The sequence below is a fragment of the Pavona decussata genome, unplaced genomic scaffold (genome assembly GCF_977016875.1).
Source record: "Pavona decussata unplaced genomic scaffold, jaPavDecu1.1 SCAFFOLD_237, whole genome shotgun sequence".
NCBI classification, from domain to species: domain Eukaryota; kingdom Metazoa; phylum Cnidaria; class Anthozoa; order Scleractinia; family Agariciidae; genus Pavona; species Pavona decussata.
The window spans coordinates 1,445,001-1,463,743 of record NW_028145642.1 but is presented as its reverse complement, the minus strand read 5'-3'; the positions used below and the strand labels follow the sequence as shown (position 1 = coordinate 1,463,743).

At 39.1% G+C, this 18,743-nt stretch overlaps 1 protein-coding gene across 1 annotated transcript in view; it reads left to right on the top strand.

Moving 5' to 3' along the window:
- The window catches only part of LOC146457826 (N(4)-(Beta-N-acetylglucosaminyl)-L-asparaginase-like), a 41,099-nt gene extending 24,397 nt beyond the window's left edge, over nucleotides 1-16,702 (top strand). The window contains exons 5-12 of the mRNA XM_085091574.1: nucleotides 646-706; nucleotides 9,418-9,469; nucleotides 10,571-10,629; nucleotides 12,518-12,582; nucleotides 12,950-13,025; nucleotides 15,262-15,369; nucleotides 15,774-15,907; nucleotides 16,513-16,702. Of these exons, the coding sequence (XP_084947700.1) occupies nucleotides 646-706; nucleotides 9,418-9,469; nucleotides 10,571-10,629; nucleotides 12,518-12,582; nucleotides 12,950-13,025; nucleotides 15,262-15,369; nucleotides 15,774-15,907; nucleotides 16,513-16,610 (653 nt within the window). The 3' untranslated portion in view covers nucleotides 16,611-16,702. The remainder of the gene's footprint in view (nucleotides 1-645; nucleotides 707-9,417; nucleotides 9,470-10,570; nucleotides 10,630-12,517; nucleotides 12,583-12,949; nucleotides 13,026-15,261; nucleotides 15,370-15,773; nucleotides 15,908-16,512) is intronic.
- The last annotated feature ends 2,041 nt before the right edge of the window (nucleotides 16,703-18,743 follow it).

Sequence of the window (18,743 nt, the reverse complement as noted above, 5' to 3'; positions counted from 1 at the left end):
GCCGTGACAAATTTGAATGTTTGGTCTACGAAATGCTGTGGATCAAGAACAAAAGACCGAAACTGAACACGCAAGCGGATTCCATTCGCGCGAAACTCTTTACCTGAATGCTTTCATGCTAATTTATTTTCTCACTTTCAATACCTATAAATATGCGTTTCCGTTATTTCCATTTTTACTCATTTGACAATGACGATATGAAGTCGTCGAAACGTCATTTTATTATCGTTAATTTTCTTGTTGAAATGTTTCTCAAAATCGCTTTTCAAACATAAACGAGGAAAATGGCCAGCATGTTCATTCTTCTCCCATTTCCGTTTTTTTTTTTTGTTTGTTTTGTTTTTTGTTGTTGTTGTTGTTTTCAGTAGTTTGTTTTATTCATTTATTGGCAAAGGTCTAAGGGCAAGGTTGTTTAGCTATGGCCAAATTCAATCGCCACCACTGTTAATTTAATTCCATTAACCTTACCTACTAGTTCAGTTACCACGTTGCTTGCTATCACATCCACTTGGTAAATAATCAATGTGTTTAGTCTCACAGTCAGGTTTTATAGTAGCAAATGAAGAACATAAGATCATTTTTCATAGTGACATTTGCGTTTATCTAAAGGTTATAACACTCAAGTAATTTGGTTTATTTTTGTAGCCACACGATTTGCACTCCAGATGGGGTTTACAAGTGAAGACTTGCACACAAACCATTCAAGGTAACATTAGCTATTTAGCTATCAACACCAGGTTATGTTGCAAACAGTTTGATATGAGGTGTCTGCTTAGGTGTCTCTAAGTTTGAGTCGTATATGTTCATCATGTTAGGTTTTAGACGCAGCAGTGATAATTATCTTTATGCAAAATAAAGGATAAGTAAAGTGTTGCCTTGTAAATTGTTAATAACGTTCTGGGGTTAAAATGCACCGTCAATAAACAATAGCATGCACAGGTTTGAGCATGAGGGTTTAAGTCATAAAATGGTTCGTTTATTGTCTATTTTAGGCGAAGCAGTGTTAAATGTTTTGAGACAAAATTTAAGAGCTTGCACACTTCTGTGCACCTTGTTGTAAGGATGGGTTATTTTGGAGCATTTCTGTGACTAATTTCACCATCAGCAAACCAAACCACAGCTTGGTATATATCTGGGTGGAAGACTTTCCATCATCTTCATTAATTTCCTGTCTTCTTGTGACATTGTGAATGGATACAATTTGCGCTATATGAAATAAATGTGATGGTATATTTCAAGCCTGGTGAATGAATGAGAATGATGTACTCTAGAAAGTGACACAGGCATAATCGGAAAAGAAATCCAGATTTGGTTTTTTTGAGTATGCCTGTGTCACTTCCTAGAATAATACGTCATTCTCATTCTCTCACCAGGCTTGAAATATACCATCACATTTATCTCATATACCACACGTTCGGCATTCAAATCTTAGCAGTATGCAGGATATTTGTCCCATGAAACTAGTTTAATGGCCTTAGCTCCCACGAGTCTCCCGTAGCTCAGTGGTAGAGCATCTGAACTAGTAATGGGAAGGTCTTAGGTTCGACTCTTGATAGGAGCACTCCGAATTCTTTTTTTCCAAGTATGCCTGTGTCACTTGCTAGAATAATACATGATTGTCACTTTGCTCTATGATTCCATTTACTTGTTCTTGCCTATCAGCAGGTGAATTTCAGCATAGATCACGGTAAGTTGATTCCCTCCAAATACCTCCATCTATGTACATCACTTTGCAGATGGACATCAGTGGCTGGCAGCTTTGATCTTGAAGACACGTTCAGTTATTCAACAGCATTACTTTCAAGTAAATCACAGACCACCAGCACTGACTACCAAGCTATGACTTGACACATTCTCAGTGTCCATTGTGGTTAATGATAATGTTTTTCTTTTACCAGTCGCCTCAAGACGGTCTGTCAGTTTATCACTGCAAGCGTTAGTCAAGCGTTAGTTTCAACCATTTTATCCTTTGCTCTGGCTCTTACTTTGACTACAACAATTGCTAACCCTGTTGCCGACACTCCGGCTCCACTTATGCTACACAGGCCTTCCACTATTTCAACAAATTAAAGCAATTTTATGCTTGCAGAGATCATCCTTCGTTTTCAGTGTTACTGGAACTAGTGTCGACTTGTCAAACTGGAACTTCTGCTCTGTCTGATCCATCATTCTTTAGGTGAAGAAAGGTTGAATGCTTTTGATGATTGAATCTACAGTTAGTGTTCTGGCAGGACTCTTTAGGACATAATGACACCATATGTTGCTTGCATCCCTCATTGGCACGACCAACTCTCGTGGGGTGCATTTTTTTGGGAGAATCCAAAAACGGATTTGTGATCTCAAATCATTCAGATCATGGGGCATCAAAGGAGCAGTTCTGTTTGAGCACATCGTTTTGCTGGACCATAATTCCAAGTGAGCACAACATGATTTTTGTAACTAACAGAGCCAGCCACCGGGAAATGGGCCTTTCAACCTCCGACGAGGGCATCCAACATAGTGGACCCAAGTCTTCCTGGTTTTGTCCTTCCACACCGAGAAACGAATTTGATTGAGGGGAGAGGCAGACATTAATAAATAAATAGATCACTTTGTTTCTCTGAACAGCTGATTGTGTGGGTAGGAACACTGTGGACAAGCAACTGCCAGACCCAGATTCTGAACACTTTGAGATGGTGCTAGTGAGAGCTGAGAAAAAAAAAAGAATAAAACAATGAGAATGCAAGAAATGACACAGCCCAGAACTACAATCATGGACAAAAGTGTTGAGACAATTTACCAAAACTAACGCTTTTGAACTGAAAAAACCTTTTTCATCTGTAGTCACCCCCTCCCCCTCAAACAATGTTGCAAAACGCTTCCTGGATGTTTATTTGTTTCCAACAGTGAAAAAGGGGGAAGGGGAAGCTATCTTTCACGATTGGAGAGAGGAGAATTTACACCTAAGGAAAAAAGGTTGGTAATTTTCAGTTGTCTCAACAACTTTTGTCCATGATTGTCTGCATTTGATGCTTTTAAGAAAGATAGGAATTTTAAGCATATTCATTTCAACTAGAAAATGTGCGGTATACTCAGCGTCAACACTTTTCCACGGAAAGGGCCGTCATGCACATTAGAGTGAAATGATTACGTCACAAATGACTCGTTATTGGTCAGAAGTTTTCAACCAAATGATCAGTTATCAAGAAGGAGTAGTCCTTTGTGAACAATATGACAAATTGGACGGGCACTAGCACTACTTCAAAGACCTTGTCAAAAGAGAATTTGGCAACATGTTTGAAAAAGCAAACAAAGGGAGCTCCAAGCTTTGAATTCAAGATGGAGATCCGAGCCTAAACAGCACTTTGGCACGTTGCTCCTGGCTAGCATTGGGAGCTGAACTACTTTCCATCCCTCCAAGGAGCCCAGACATAAATCCAATTGAGACCATTATTTAAGCTTGTAAAAGATCGCTTGACAAAGGACCCCATCGCAAACAACGTAACTTGGGAAAGTTTTCCGGACTTTTTTAAACACGTTAGAGAGACAATATTGAGTATGGATGAGGCTGTAATTGATAAAATTATCAAAAGTATGAACAAAAGAATGGATTCAATAATAAGCAAGAAAGGCGGTAAAAATGAATAATGATCATTTTATTTCAAGCTATTTCGCTAAACTGTTTACAACTGCTTTTGTTTATTACTTAGCATACTCTTTGTAATGTTTGTTACTTTCTAAATATTTGGCATTGGTTTCGTGACACTACGATACAGCATTGGAAATGTGCGTGACATTTAAACTACTCTTCTAATTGTAAACATGTTTTCCATCTTATGCAACAGAGTGGATTATATTATTATATTGTAATGAACCAACGGAAAAGGCATGGCAAATTTTGGAAAAGTACCTCCCTAGAAAAAGCGGGTTCACTAAATCTAATCATATACACGTAGAGTACACTGAATTTTTCGTACTCATTTCCAGCCTTTCTCTTATTCACTTTTTTCTTTCGCCTCTGTGGAAGTGGCATCTTTTTGTTAGGGGGGGGGGGGGGGGGTGATGAACCAAAAATAACCAGAAAAAGAAAAAAAAAATGAAAAACAAACAAACGAACCAAAAAATCATGCCAAACAAAAATAAAGAAATAACAGCAAATACAAAAGACCTTTTGGCTTTGTGAGTGAACGTGCATGGTCATGGATGAAATTGTAGTGTACGTGACGTAACTGGCAGGGCTTTACTTGACATATTCGAAGGTATTACATTTGGAAAGTTCGCTTTAAGTGGTTTACATTATTTTAAGTGATTCTAGACGGTTCACATGCCCAATAAAAGAAAAGGAACAATATATTTTATCCATGTTATGTGAACCGTTGCAAAACAACAAAACATTTCAATAATAACAATTTAACAGCTAAATTCATTCTTTGTGCCTCCGCAGTTTCTAAGGGTGACCCACAACAAGCTTAGAAAAGCACTTTTGGCAGGGTGGTATTTCCCACTGCTCCTTGGGCGGAACTTGATCATGCAGCTTCAAAATTCTCCACCTTGAGGACATATATCCGTTTCTTGTTGATTAATTACTCCGTCCTTGACATAGGTTAGGGGGCCTTTCCTTGTGGCAAAGATCGGAGTGTCTCTTTGCAAACAGATGTCTGTAGAATAATGGGTCTTTTAAGAGGATACATTCCGCATTTTCAATGCCCACCCAAGCAAACGTACCTGTTGGTGGATTGCAGAAAGTGCAGTAGATGACTCTCAGGGGATTTAATAGAAACGATTTCCCAATTTCTGATTTACCTCAGCCGCGCAACAATAACTTCTTTACAGCAGTGCAAAAAAGCTCCACATCAATACCATTGATTTCTAAGATCTCCTTGGCACAAGGTCGCCACTGGCCATCGCATCCGTCTACACTATCCCCTTCTGCCACTTCTACCAGCAGCATTCTGCTCTTTTACAACGTTCACATGCTCCATGTCACAGTCAGTCTTCAGGATATTGGAGACTACATGTGGCACTCTATTCACAATAAATTCAGCCAAGTCAGTTTTTCCTTCACTTTTTTGTCCACTAAGAATCGCCTGAAGTTCTGAAACACTTTGAATCTCCTTCTCTAAACAATTCAAGACACTTCAAAGGCAGACAGACGCCTTTTTGTCAGGTTGTTTGATTCATTTCGGTTAGGGTCGTTATCATCACTGTTTGGCGTCTCCATCCCCGCCTTGCTCCGTGTCATCTCTCCTAGCACTTTGCCTTCGGCCTCTACTGGCTAGGTCAGTTCAAGGTGCACCTCAGTTAGGTAGATCTGAACTGTTCCTTTGTTTGTGTCATATTTTAAGTCCAACAGATGCTGTTTGATCCTCCTCTAAAGTAATTTTCTGCTCGTTGTTGTTTTTTATTTATGATGAAATAACCTTGCAATCCTGTACATTGTAGGCCAATGACTCCTAGAATGTCCTGGCAGGGTCGCCACCTTTCAGTGTGGGGAATCTTTTAGTTGCCCTAACTCCCTGTAACACTGAAGACGCACAAAGTTTGTACCCAATGTTTTAATACGTCCTGATAGATCCAAGATGTACAAAAACTAATTGATTGAAAAGCTAGATTCACACGTGCAGCGGAACCAGCTTAATCATGTGATTCTGAGTTGACAACGCAACTTAAATCACTTAGTAACAAAACAAAATAAAATTGAGAAGTCCACAGGCATGACATTTGTCACACAGTCTCAGTACATTCACTACAGGAAGTATCCCAGTGAGGTTAAAATGCAAACTGCTACATTGTTAGCTGCTGCCAGTCAAATCACCCGGCCTAAAAGAAACAGCAACAGACTGCTCAGACTGGAGCCTCAGCTGCCCCTAATGGTGTTCGTCTATATACTGACAACAGGGGATTCCTTGATTTCGTATGTCTTTGGTTGCTATCATGCAAAGGAACTGGTACTGATGGGGAAAAATGTTCCAGCTGAATGGAAGTATGTGGTTAACAAATCACCAACCTCCCTACTGAAAACCCATCACCAGCCGACTGTGGCCTTAGCCTCGAACTTGGTCTGAAAATGGTCTTCCTCCAAGGTATTGCTGGTCCTGACAGCCAATGCTTGCTGGCTACCACAGTCTGTGGCATAACAATGGATGGGAGTGCCCATTGTCCCACCTTTTCAACCACCCCAACATTACTGAGAGCAATGCGATCCATTATGGTTTGTACAATGAACTCAGCAAGAGGCTCGCATGAGTTAATGTTAGGAAACAATCAAGACGTGGGGAAGTTGGAATCAAAACCATCCTTTTAATGGCTAGACAAAGTCGTAAACATACTTTTTTACTGATCCCACCTGCTATCTCGTCCCTGTTGGGTAGACGTCGGGTCAACATTCCCCAGACATTGGGGTTTTGGTGAATTTCACCCTGAACAAAACACTCTGGGTCACGTACCCATAAGGGGGGAGACGCCCTGATGCAGCATAGAGTTGTTCCCTCACAAGATGGTCATTATCTGAAACTAAGGCCTCATCACTGGTCCCCAGGAGGGTTGTCCACTGGATTGCCCATTTGTGAAATAATGTGACTGCCACCATCAGGTTAAAATTGACATTAGATACTGCTGACAATGTTGACACTTGGATGGCAGCTAAAAGAAACCGAAGAGAAGACAGGTGAGAACTGGGATCCCCTGGGGACCACTAGAGGGCAACAGTCCCTGCACAACTGCAAGAGTCTAGCAACACCTAAAACATCTAATATTCCCAGCTGTTGATGATGGGCTACCCCAACCCTGGAGGCGGGTCTGAAATATCCTGCATCACCATTTCCAGAAGTCAGAGGCAAGAATGCAAAGGGTCTGTACATCTTTTCTACAATCTTGGCAACTTCTTGGTCATTGTCAAAAGAAAGAATGTGTCATCAGATCACCCAGTCTCGGGCAAGGAAGGAGCATTTTGCAATTTGAGAGGAGTGCAGTGAACTTGGTTACATCTACGTCATCGGCATAGTGGCTGATATTTTTCAGATGTTCTAATGCCCTAATTGATACATACGGATGGAATACATTGGGTGGGCATGACTGGGATTGCAGCCGCCTTACTTGATCCTAATCAAAGTGAAAAGGCATTCTAACAATTCCCCTCATCACTGCTCCTCTCCATTGTCAGAGTCATTTATCTTCGCACCATCCCAATCCAATCGAGCCCTGGTAGCTGGGTGGTTCTGAGGAGCAAAACTCACCTACCTAAAGTGACTTGAAACGCAATGTACCTTATTGGATCGTGAAAAGCACACCAAAAAGGGCTCATTCTAGGGTAAAATTATTCGACCTTCTGACTGGGCTAAACAAAAAGTGAAAGATAGCACTAGAAAACTGTACAATGTGATTGAAAGGCCAGGTTCAAGGAAGATGAAAGACTGAGCACTAACCTGAACCCAATTCAATAAATGCTAAGTAAATCCAAACACTGGGTACTACTGAGTTCCGTGATTTAATTGTGGTGAAATACACCTTTCAGGCATTTGAGCACACCCAGTTTAGTACCAGTGGCCTGGCTGACAGGACCAAACATAAATAAACCCCACTGACCGAGGTCAGCTATCAGTAGACACAACTATCCAGCACCTAAGAATAGTACTGTAGTACTTGCACCCAAACAAAAAGGCCCAAACATAAATAAATTCCCTCTGAAACTGAGTACAGCTATGGCCAAACACACCTAACTGCCACCTGAACCTAGTTCAGTATTTGTGCCACGCCAAACCGGGCCCAAAGTTAAATAAAATAAATTTCCACCATACACAGCTCAGCTATTGCCAAACACAAGTTGACATGTGAACCTAGTTTAGCATTTGTGCCTGGCCTGGGGCCCATTTCTCAAAAGTCCTAGTAACTTACCGGACCCTATTAGTATATATTTTGAAATGTTTTTTGCTGATTACACAGTGATTACAGACATGGTACTTGGCAAACATTTTCATAGAATTATAAGATTTTAAAATTTAGTATTCAGGACTTTTGAGAAACGGGCACCAGGGGCCCAAAATTAAGTAAATTTCCACCAAATAGCCAAACATACCTAGGTGACACCTGAGCCTAGTTCAGGATTCGTGCCCGACCAGAGAGGCCAAAACCAAAAATAAATTTCCACTGATGCTGAGTTCCGCCATTGCCAGACATCTAATTGACACCAGAACCCAACAGACTAAAACCAGTCGATGTGACCACAAACTAAATGTCGGAAAATACTATATTAACCTCTATGTTTGCTCCTTGAGGCTGAGCTTATAGAGCTTGTTGCTGTAGCTGAGGGGCTACTTGTTGAGGTTGTTGGGCTGGTTGAGCTTGTGGCTGTGGCACTGGAAGAATGGGAACTTGAGCCAAAACCGAAGAAAGGAACACACTTAAAACGAGTGGCCATGGGTTTTATGGCAAAAAAGCTTACAAGATGGGACTATGTACGTTTATGGTCGTAAATATATTAATTGGTGTGAGTTCCGTACCTTTTGTCACGTTCCAGCACTTAATCGGCTTAATTCTAAACAGACTTCTTTTCCACATCTGACTTTGCTATTGGAATGTTAAGACACAATTGTTGTCTTAAGGTATATTTGGTCACACATTTAAGACAAATCTTGAATTGGGTTTGGTGTCGACCATGATAGCAATTGTAAGCTAAGACTAGTATCTGTTGGAAATAAATGTGCCTCAAAGGCCTCCAGTTAGTGATACTCAATAGTGTCCCAGGGAGATAACTGTTTTTTTTTTTTCTTGACCCGTAAAGGAAACTGAATGAGCCTTGTTAATGACTACACTCCTACAAGGCTTTGAAAAACTCGTTGATGATATCGTGGATGATAAAGACTGGAATTTTTTTTGGTTTTAATTTTCTGTTTCATATATTACCAATTCTTGATTCTAGTTTTAGTGTCTGGTATTCTGGTTCCAGCCTCCAACACTCTGATTTCTAATCCAGATTTTGGCTTTGGGGTTTTCCAAACACCTTTAGAGGAGATATGGGCCGGGCATGAACATCACATGCACAAAATCCTGCACTGTATTAGCTAGCGAGTTGTCATTCAGTTCACCTCTTTACAAAAGAGGAAAATCTCTCAAAGATATGCTTGGTGAGCTAAACCAGAAAGGCTTAGAAGCATACAATGGGTACAACTCAGGATTCGTCTGGGTCTCTCAACACCCATGTTGCCATTTTAGACAGACCTTGTTCCACGAAGTGCTGTATAATCATAATCTCAACACAAAATCCATTTAAGGTTAGAGATGCAAGAAGCCACTGCATATTTCTCTGCTTAGAGCATTTTAAGAGGGTATGAAACTTCATGTTTAAAACGTTGACAAAATAGCCTCAATAAAAACACAGCCCGCCAAATTCCGAACTTGTTCTGTTTAAGTCATTTTTTTTTTACTTTGTTTTCATTGCAGGCAGATGTGGAAAGAGTGGAAAAACAACAATTGTCAGCCAAACTTTTGGAAGGTAATTGTCAACAATTCATGCTCATGACCTATATTCTACAGAGAAATAGAAGAAAAGTACCATATAAGTTCCCTCCAATGTTGCATGTGGTTATTGTATTTTTCTTTCTTTGATAATCTTGATGTTTTCCAAGACGTTCTGGAAAACATAACTTTCAAACAGTTACTTTCCTGAGATGAATGTCGATGTTATTGCATACATTATGCCACAAAATCAAAGCATGTTTACAATTGTGTAAACATGCTTAAGCGTCTGAGTCATAAGCCAAATTAGATTCTTCTGACTCAGATTCTGTCGAGCTTACGACTACGATTTCCAATTTCCATTAGGTTGACTCTGACTCCATCGCCAGTGGAAACAAGCCTTAAGAAATGACCAAAAGAACAAAAATAACTCAGCAAAAAACATGTTCCTCAAACGTGTCTAGGATATTTAAATTTTTCAGGATGGTGTTGTTAAGTATCACATCTAACCAGTTTTGAAGACAAGAGTAAACTCTCATTTAGTGATGATTTAATAGCACTGTTTGAAACCTTCTCAACTTAGCCAGAATACATAACGTCCTTCCGCAAATGAATAAGTGCCTTTAGAAACCATTTTGAAAAGTCCTTATGCTTTGTGCAGAAGAAACCAACATTAATGTGAAAACATTAAATGAGGGCACAAGGAAGAGGGGGTGTCCAAAAACAACCTGGCTTAGAATGGTAGAGATGGAGCTAAGGGAATTAAACTGCAACTGGAACTTCATTGAGACACTTACTAAAGACGGGCAGCGGTAGAGAAAAGGCTTTGCTTCCCTGTGTGCCACTAGGCACAATGGGCAGTAAGTGAGTAAGTAAGCATAAACTGGGAATGGAAGTGTGCTAAAATGAAAATTATTTGACAATGTGACGCAAATCAGCGGTTATTTTAGTTGTCAACAACTGGTGTCAATAATGACAAGTGTAACCAACCAGAAATTGATCTAGTGTTATGCTGGTGTTAACACCAGCTATGGAGTACAGGTCGAAACAGCAGTGTCAAGTGTCAGTGGGAACACAGCCATTGCTGCCCAGGAAAGCATTTAAAAAATGTATTTTTCATATTTTCTGTCATATTTAGGATGTGATTCCAGATCCTCTTCTGTCATGTGGACCATACAAACCCAAACTTCGCTTTGAGTAAGTTCTTAGGACTCTGGTCATTTATCACGCAAATGTAGCCAGTGAAGTGTGAAAGCCTTTTTCAGGGGAATATTCATGTTGCATTTTGTCATAGCTTGATTATTCCCTTTTTCATAATAGAAGTAGAATTTGAAACAACTCTTGTTATCGCGATCTTTGGGGATCTTCTCGTTGCACTGAGACGACGCTATTTTGCGATAATGTCATCTCAAAATGATGGTTTCTGATTGGCTCAAAAACTGTCATGTAAGCATGACAGCATGGCACTTAAATGGGTTCGGTGTGCACAGATCAAAATTTTACTTCTGTGAATGAACATGCAACATTGGATGGTGTTGTTTATTTCTTTTTATTTGAGTTCACAAAGCTTCTGACACTGTTCAACGACCACTTATAATATTTTTTTGTGGTGAACATGTACCATATACAGCGGATACAACTTTTTTCTTGAAGGTAAGCGAAAAAGAGTGATTATAAATTCAATGAAGAGAAATTTACTTAAAAGACTTTCTTGAGTTTAAAAATGGCCACGGTAAATAACAATGAGCTTAAATTCCAATAAATTATGGGCATTTTCAAAGCAAAAGGATCTGTTTCTTTTCTGATGTCTCTTATCGCTAGAAAAAATTGCTTCAAGAGCTCTGCTGCATTCTCTTTCATGGTTCAGGTCTGTCAATTTGATCTTCTTGTCGTTATAGCGCCGAAAGGCAGACTCAGTAATAATTTTAACAGTATTCTTCGCCGCTTGGTTTCTCTCAAATTTTTAAATTTCCATGGCATCTAAGCAAGGATAACAATGCTCTGTTTCCGTTTTTGGGTACTAGTATGGTTGCTCTTTTTATTCTTGTTACTGGATGTGAGGTTTATTCATCACTGTTTTCATGTTGTTGTTTATCTTGCAGCAGTAACAAATTTTCAATAAAATTTGCTAGTAAAATGTTTTAACCTACTAGCTCGTCTATTTCATCAATGCAAATTTTTGCCTTTTCTTTGTTTTGATGTAAAAATTAAAGCCGAAAATTCAAATAACCCACCCCGAGAAAAAAATTCGCGCACGGATATTGCCATGGCTACAGTTTGACTGAAGTAAGAATTTCTCTTTCAAAATCAGCACACGATTTGTACTTTATCCATTTACTCTCTCCAACGAAATGTTAGTATCGCGATAAAAAACTAAATTCAATCTTGAGACGGTATTACGGCTTTATAATGACAGCGTTGGGAGAAAATATATTCACTTCGCGACTCCACCCAATACGGAATATATTTTCTCCCAACTAGCCGTCATTATAAAGCCGTAATGCTGTCTCAAAATCGAATTTAGTTTATAATAATCATGAATGTTTACATGTCCTTGAACAGTCTTGTCATAATGGTTGTAACAGAAGGCAACTTGTTGACCTTAAGGACAGTGCCGCCTTATACAAGGACATTTTTTGCACAGTTTATGACTATCTGGGAAGAGATCTTATCAAGTGCTATTGGGCTTCAAAGCTGCTTAATAGCCAATGTTGCAGTGGTTAAAAGTTCATTTATTATGAGAGTGAGTGGAATAAGTCTTTCAAATTTCTCAGACACAGGAGTAACCAGCAATTAACATCAACTGGTGGAGAAAACTGTATTTTCCCTATTTCTTTTCGAAAGCCATGGTTCTGAAATACGGTGGTTACAGTGTATTGCACTGTCATGTAGTGATTACATTGTAGTTTATAAAGTTATAAAAACAGAACCACTACTGAATAGGCTTGATTCAGTTGTAACAAAAAGTCACTAGCTTGCACAACTCTGTTTGCATAGTCTCTGAAAAAAGGACTTATCCCGTGATCTGACATGAGTGATATCAATCAACGTCATATATTAAGACAACATTTGTTGCCCTTTACAGAAATCAAAGACATTCAAGGCATGAGTCACATTCAGGCATTGGTAGACACAATCACGATACAATTGGTAAATATCACTCTTGTATTTAGTAAGCTAAAGAAATGATAGTGGCCAACTAGGGTCAGCTTTGTTTATGATCAAAGGTCTAGTTTTACGATGCCAGTGAACTTAAAACAGAGCTCTTATGTGGAAAAAATACTGGATAAAAGCATGCTTCAGCCCTTCTAGTTGGTGGAAAAACAATGTGTCTTCTCTTTAATTAATTAAAAAAGATGGCATCACATGCATTCAGAAATAGAAGAGAAAACCATGAGGTGTGTAGCTCCAAAGGTGATACTTATGGTTCATGGTCATAACCTCAAAGCAAAAGTAACTCCAAACAGTAGTTGGTCAAGTTAAAACATCCATTTCACGTCTTCACCTTATATTTCAGGGATGGTCGTTGTTGATGATGATGGGAACCTTGCTGCAGGGACAACTACCAACGGGGCAAACCACAAGATTCCTGGGTAGATGAACAATTGTTTTTTTAAGAGTCAATGACTGTAAAAATCGAGGCACCCGGCATCAGTCGTGAACTTTTCAATTTCTTCATATTTTGCATAGATAAGCTCTTTATTGAGTTATTTTTGAAAATACTATACAAAGGTCCTGAAGCACTTTATTTTTGTTGAAATTTAAGAAAGTTCGATAAACGCCATTTTGTTGAAAATAGAGTAAAATGAGGCATTCTCTTTTCGCCCATTTAGATCAACGCAATAACATCTATCGATGTACTTTCGTAAAATCATAATATATCTCTTGCTCTCTCTAAAACACTAAATTATTTTGGGAAAGCTGCTAATAACCGCTTGTTTTCGGCCTTTACAATTACCCTAGTTGTGGCGCCTGAGCAACAAGCTAATTTTAGCTAACTTTAACAGCAAAGAAAGTCCACTGGTACTTGTAATTCGAAGTCCAAACTAGTATGATCTTAAGCTTCTTTATAATTTGCTCTATAAAAATTTCTAATGTGGCCCAGCAAGAGTGTCCTGTCTAGAGACGGGAAACCTGAAATATACTTCCTGGCATTTTGACCATTCACGAAGCAAACATGAAACAACCTTATTCTGAACAGAACCCTGCCTTCTAAAATCTGCCGATAAAAATCCGTTTCGCAATCCTGGATCCTTTAGAATAGTCTTGTACTCAACGCTGCAATTCCTTTTGATTGAAAATATTATGTTAACACTTGTGGAAAACAGGAGACGTGTGAAAATCAATGCCACACGGAAAGAAGTTAATGAAGTTCCATCATAGATGTTGTCATTTTCCTTCGTTCATTCTAATATAGAGTTTTAACTCCTGAAGAGAACACGCCATACACCACAAAACAAAACAAACAAATCCCAAGACAAATAGCTACAAATGAAGTCCCGATTATTCAGTTAAGTAAGACAACCGCAAATGTATTTAATATTCCAGTGATAAGGCGTAATGTATAAGTCATTAAAGGATTGTCTCGACTCATGACAAAACAAACTATCAGCCTGATTCTCAAAGTACTATAGCAAAAGCCACTGTTAAAAAAACTTTGTAACATACATAAAGAAAATTATGTCAACTCCACTGCTTGTTTGCAATCCTTGTTGAGTTATTTCCTCCAAAGGCTGTGAAAAAAAATAGTGATAATACTTCAAGGCAATGTTGAATGTGAAGCCTGTCATGCAAATCTTAAGCATATCGTCACGTGTCTGCCAAAAGAGTTGATAGTCAAGTGGCAACACCAAAATTATGAGATCATTAAACGTGGGAGGTCAGCTTGACTAAAAGACATTGCTGACTTTGTAAAGAAACAAGCGACTATGTGAATTGATCCAGTAATTGTCGCTTCAGCATTAAAAGGCCTTAAAGGCTCTAAAGAATTATTAGTCCCCTACAAGAAATCCCACAATTGATACCACATTTTGAGGACTAGGTCACTGACACTGTGTTGGGCATGTTGCTTTTGAGCTTTTTCTTGGTATGGCTGTGTAGTCACATAATTGGTACCACATCGTTTGCTTGATATGTGTATGCTTGTGAGTGGCAAGCAAATTGAACTCAAAAGTTGTTGTTTTCCCGTTTAGCATGAATACTTTGTGTTGGGTAATTCTATTTATTGTGGCAAAAAACGAACCTGAAACTTGAACTTGAATGTTGCATTTTTAATTACAGATTGGAGAATTTCTGTGTTCATTCCCCGACATCTAAATGTTATGAACTTTGAAGAACATTATTAAAATGGTCTGCCACGGAAAAGTTGTATATATAGAAATTAAAATCTGAAATAAATGGGTCCTGCTTTGGTCCTCATTTATTTCCACAGTAACAGCTATTACATTGTAGAGAGACTTAAAGCGTTTTAACAGTGGCTGGAACAATAGAAATATAAGTCCCTTTACCATATATTTTAATCTTTGAAGATTTCACTATCACTCATAAAACGAGAAACCCTTCCAAGCCACAATAAATAGTTGAGTGTTACTATTAGTCCAACCTGAAAACTTGATTGTAACTCAACAGTTAGGTTTGTCTTGCATAAATGTAATAAGCCGTAATTTCAAGTAATTTATTTAACTCAACTAAGCTTTACAGAGGATGCAGATTACAAATAACAATATACAAATAGTACGTTATAAAAAAGGATAAAGGTTACAACATCTAGTTATGGAGTGACTTGGGATCACGTAAATAGCAGAGGCTAATCTGTTTCTTTCACTATAGTCGTGTTGGAGACTCACCTGTTGCTGGGGCAGGAGCCTATGTTGATAATGATGTTGGAGGTGCAGCTGCTACTGGAGATGGTGATATAATGATGCGGTTTCTTCCCAGGTATTACCATACTTTCCCTAACAGTAAACAGACTCTTCTGTCTTTACATTGAAGCTAGTACCTCAAATTACCATGTACCGTTGATAAAAGTAACCTGACTTTTCTTGGAGCAATGAAACAATACAACCCTCCCTGACGTGAACTATTCATTTTCTGTGATAAATGATTCACACTAAGTTAATTGTTAGTTTGGAAGTTACGTAGAAAAAAGCTAAAGAAAATAATTATAATACATATGGTTCTGCTCATCCACTGCCAGTTTAGCGTTTCACTATTTTCATGTGAAAGCTTTGCAGGCATAATGGTTTCTCATTTTTGTGCAGCACTCTCATGTAGAAATTCGGACTTTAAAAAATCAGATACCATGACCAAAACACAGCTGACTTTTACAACCATATTGTTAGTTTTCAGGCTGTTGAATTTATGCGTCAAGGCAAGAGTCCTACAGAAGCTGCATCACTTGCCCTTGAGAAAATTGCAAAATATTACCCAAAATACAATGGGGGTCTGGTAGCAGTCAACAAGCAGGGAGAGTTTGGTTAGTTCTTGGAACACTTTATTATTATTCCAAGTAGCTGAGGGTTCAACTCAGAGATTAGGAGCAATTGACAATCTGCCTCGTTGGGGAGTGGAGACGAATGTTCTACATTCTACTTCATAAATTGCTTTCGCACTTTGTGTAAGATCAGCTGTTCTAGGAGGAGAGTTGTGCACCTGAAAATGTACTGCTTGCAAAGTAGCATTAGATGTTTTTTTAGGTTGGGCATTTTTAATTGGTTTAGTGATTTCAAGAATAACCTCCCTTTTGGTAAGTTCATAGTTTCCCAAACTACGCTTGTCAAAAACGTGATACCACTGGGCAATTGAAAAAGATGTGACATATTTCTACCAAAGAATGGCAGAAGGTGCAGAGAGGAGAATAGATCAGGCTTGGTGTTAGGTTTTGAATAAAAAAATGTTGTCCCATTGTCATTCACCGCTTTGTTATTTCCCCTTTTTTGAGACAAATTTGAGTGCCCAAAGTCAATGGGACAGCAGAAATTGTTGCTTGTATACCCTCTAGTGATGTTGTATTGGACATCAAGGACAGACAGGTTGGCATTTGAATGTTTCTTGCTTATTTTCGTTTGATCATTCTTGTAGGAGCTGCAGCGCATGGCTGGACTTTCTTCAAGTATTCGGTTTGCAATCCAGATTTGGGAAAAGTAACTGTTTATTCAGTGAAACCTATAAATGTATGATTGATATTCACATGTTTGTTCATCAGTTTTAAAATGATTTTGCAAATATTTGCTGAATTTTTTTAATAAAAAGAATTAAAGGTTTAATGTCATTTAATTTCTTTGTATTTCACTGTAGGTAATTAGTTTGCCTGGAACCCTTTTGTAAATATTATGTTCAATGACTGATTAGGTTATGCATGTTGTTGATCTGTGGTGATTATCCTGATTATCCTCCTTAACTCCTTCCGTTCTAAACAGCAGCATCTTTAGTGTTGTATGATTCTGGTGACTCTGGTGGTAGCGGATTCTTTCAATCTACATTCTACAGCTGGTTTACGAAGTAATTACTGAGTCGACCAGAACTGTGTTGTCACTAACACTGTCATCTAAAATAAAGGACAAAGAGATGATACACAGTGCCAGTTGCAAGTTAATTTGTGTAAAGATTGGATTCAAACATTTTCGTAAGCGTTGCCCCATTTACTAGGGATAGTCGGTCCCCCAACGTACTGGACTCAATCAAAAGACTCAACTGAGTTTAACTGTTTAATCGTTCTTGCGTATTCATTCAGTTACAGCTGGTGTGTAAAGAGCTACTCTGAAAACTTGAAGCAAAATCCTAATATGCTTCATGCTTTACATTGTGATTGGTCGTTGCTAAGCACTAGCAAAGAGGTTATTCAAGGTTGCCTCAATCATGTACAAATTATAATCTCCATGATGTTGTTGACAAACATTAACGTCACGAGAGTAATTACGCAGTCTCCAACACACTCCCCCATGCGTCTTTGTATGCAATTGATATGCCACTAAGGAGACTGAAATAATTCAACAAAGTCAATAATGCAAAAAAGTTCATTTTCAATTGCTAATCCCTAGTCTAAAATTCGTCTTTCTCTTCATTCTCTGCAATGTCCTACTGATGCTGCCTTTTGCTTGGGTCTGAAAGTTGCTGTTGCTGCGTGATGCTTTAGCTGCTGAGCCACCACTGGTCACGGGTCTCGCACTGCACATCTAGAGGTCCTGGTGGTCCTCAACTGCAACGCACATGTGTTACTCTTACACCCCAGGAAGATTTGGGGCCACTTGCCACGGTTCTTCTTGTCTGTTCGCACGATCACTGCATCGCCAACTTATACCTTGTGGTTTGATGTCTTGTGGGTAGGTTGAGACACTCTCTCAGGGCTGTCAGATACATCTTGTCCACATGTCATCCTTCCAGGTCTGAAGGAATCATGCTTGTCTGCGTAGGTCCTTGTCTGGGATGTGCCAGGTCTGCTCTTCAGGAAGGTTGCTGGTGTAGGGATTGGTAGATCTGGATCATCTTCAACGTAATAGAGCAGGTGCTGGATCACTTGGGTTTCCAGGTTGAGAAGTGTGTCGGTCAGCTCGTTCCAGAACAGAGAACCTACCCCGATGACCTTGTACATAGCCTTCTTGACTACTCTGATGAGCCTTTCAAACTGCCTGCCCCATAAGGGGCATGACTGAGGTTAAATTTCCACTCGATATCATGAGATTCCAGGTAGCCTTGTAGCTTCTTGGGCGCTTTCCATTTAACAAAAAAGAGCGGTTCAAGATTTTGGAATTTTTGCTGGTCAAATGGAACGGATCCCTCAACTTGTGAATCACGTGAGGAGGCTTACAGTCAACCCAGGTCACGCATGAACAATATTTTTGAAATTTACATGTCAGTTTTGAAAATCGGCAACGAGATTTCAGAGTTCCCGTATAAATTTCCCTGGCTTATTGACGGTATAAACCTATGAATTTTTCTTGACGTTGCAAGAATAACATTGTATCCCAAGTATTTTGAATCTTTTTTTCAGTAAATGCGTCTTTTTCGGAACGATTTCCAGAGAAATGTCCAACATTCCATTCACTCGTCGGACATTACAAAGAGAAATTCGAATGTTCATTTCATTCTTGGAAATACTGTTCACGCGTGGCCTGGATTAACTTTAAACCTACCGGTCATAGGTAGGTGACATTCGTGGTTTAAGAAAACGTCAAAAATCTCTCACAAAAAACCACAAGCAGAACATTGATACACTTCCGTAGCCATTTTGTTTGCGGCTCTTTCGGCTCACGTGACGTACGCGCTCAACCGGGGAGAATAAATCCAACACTCATCGCGAATGGAACACAGAA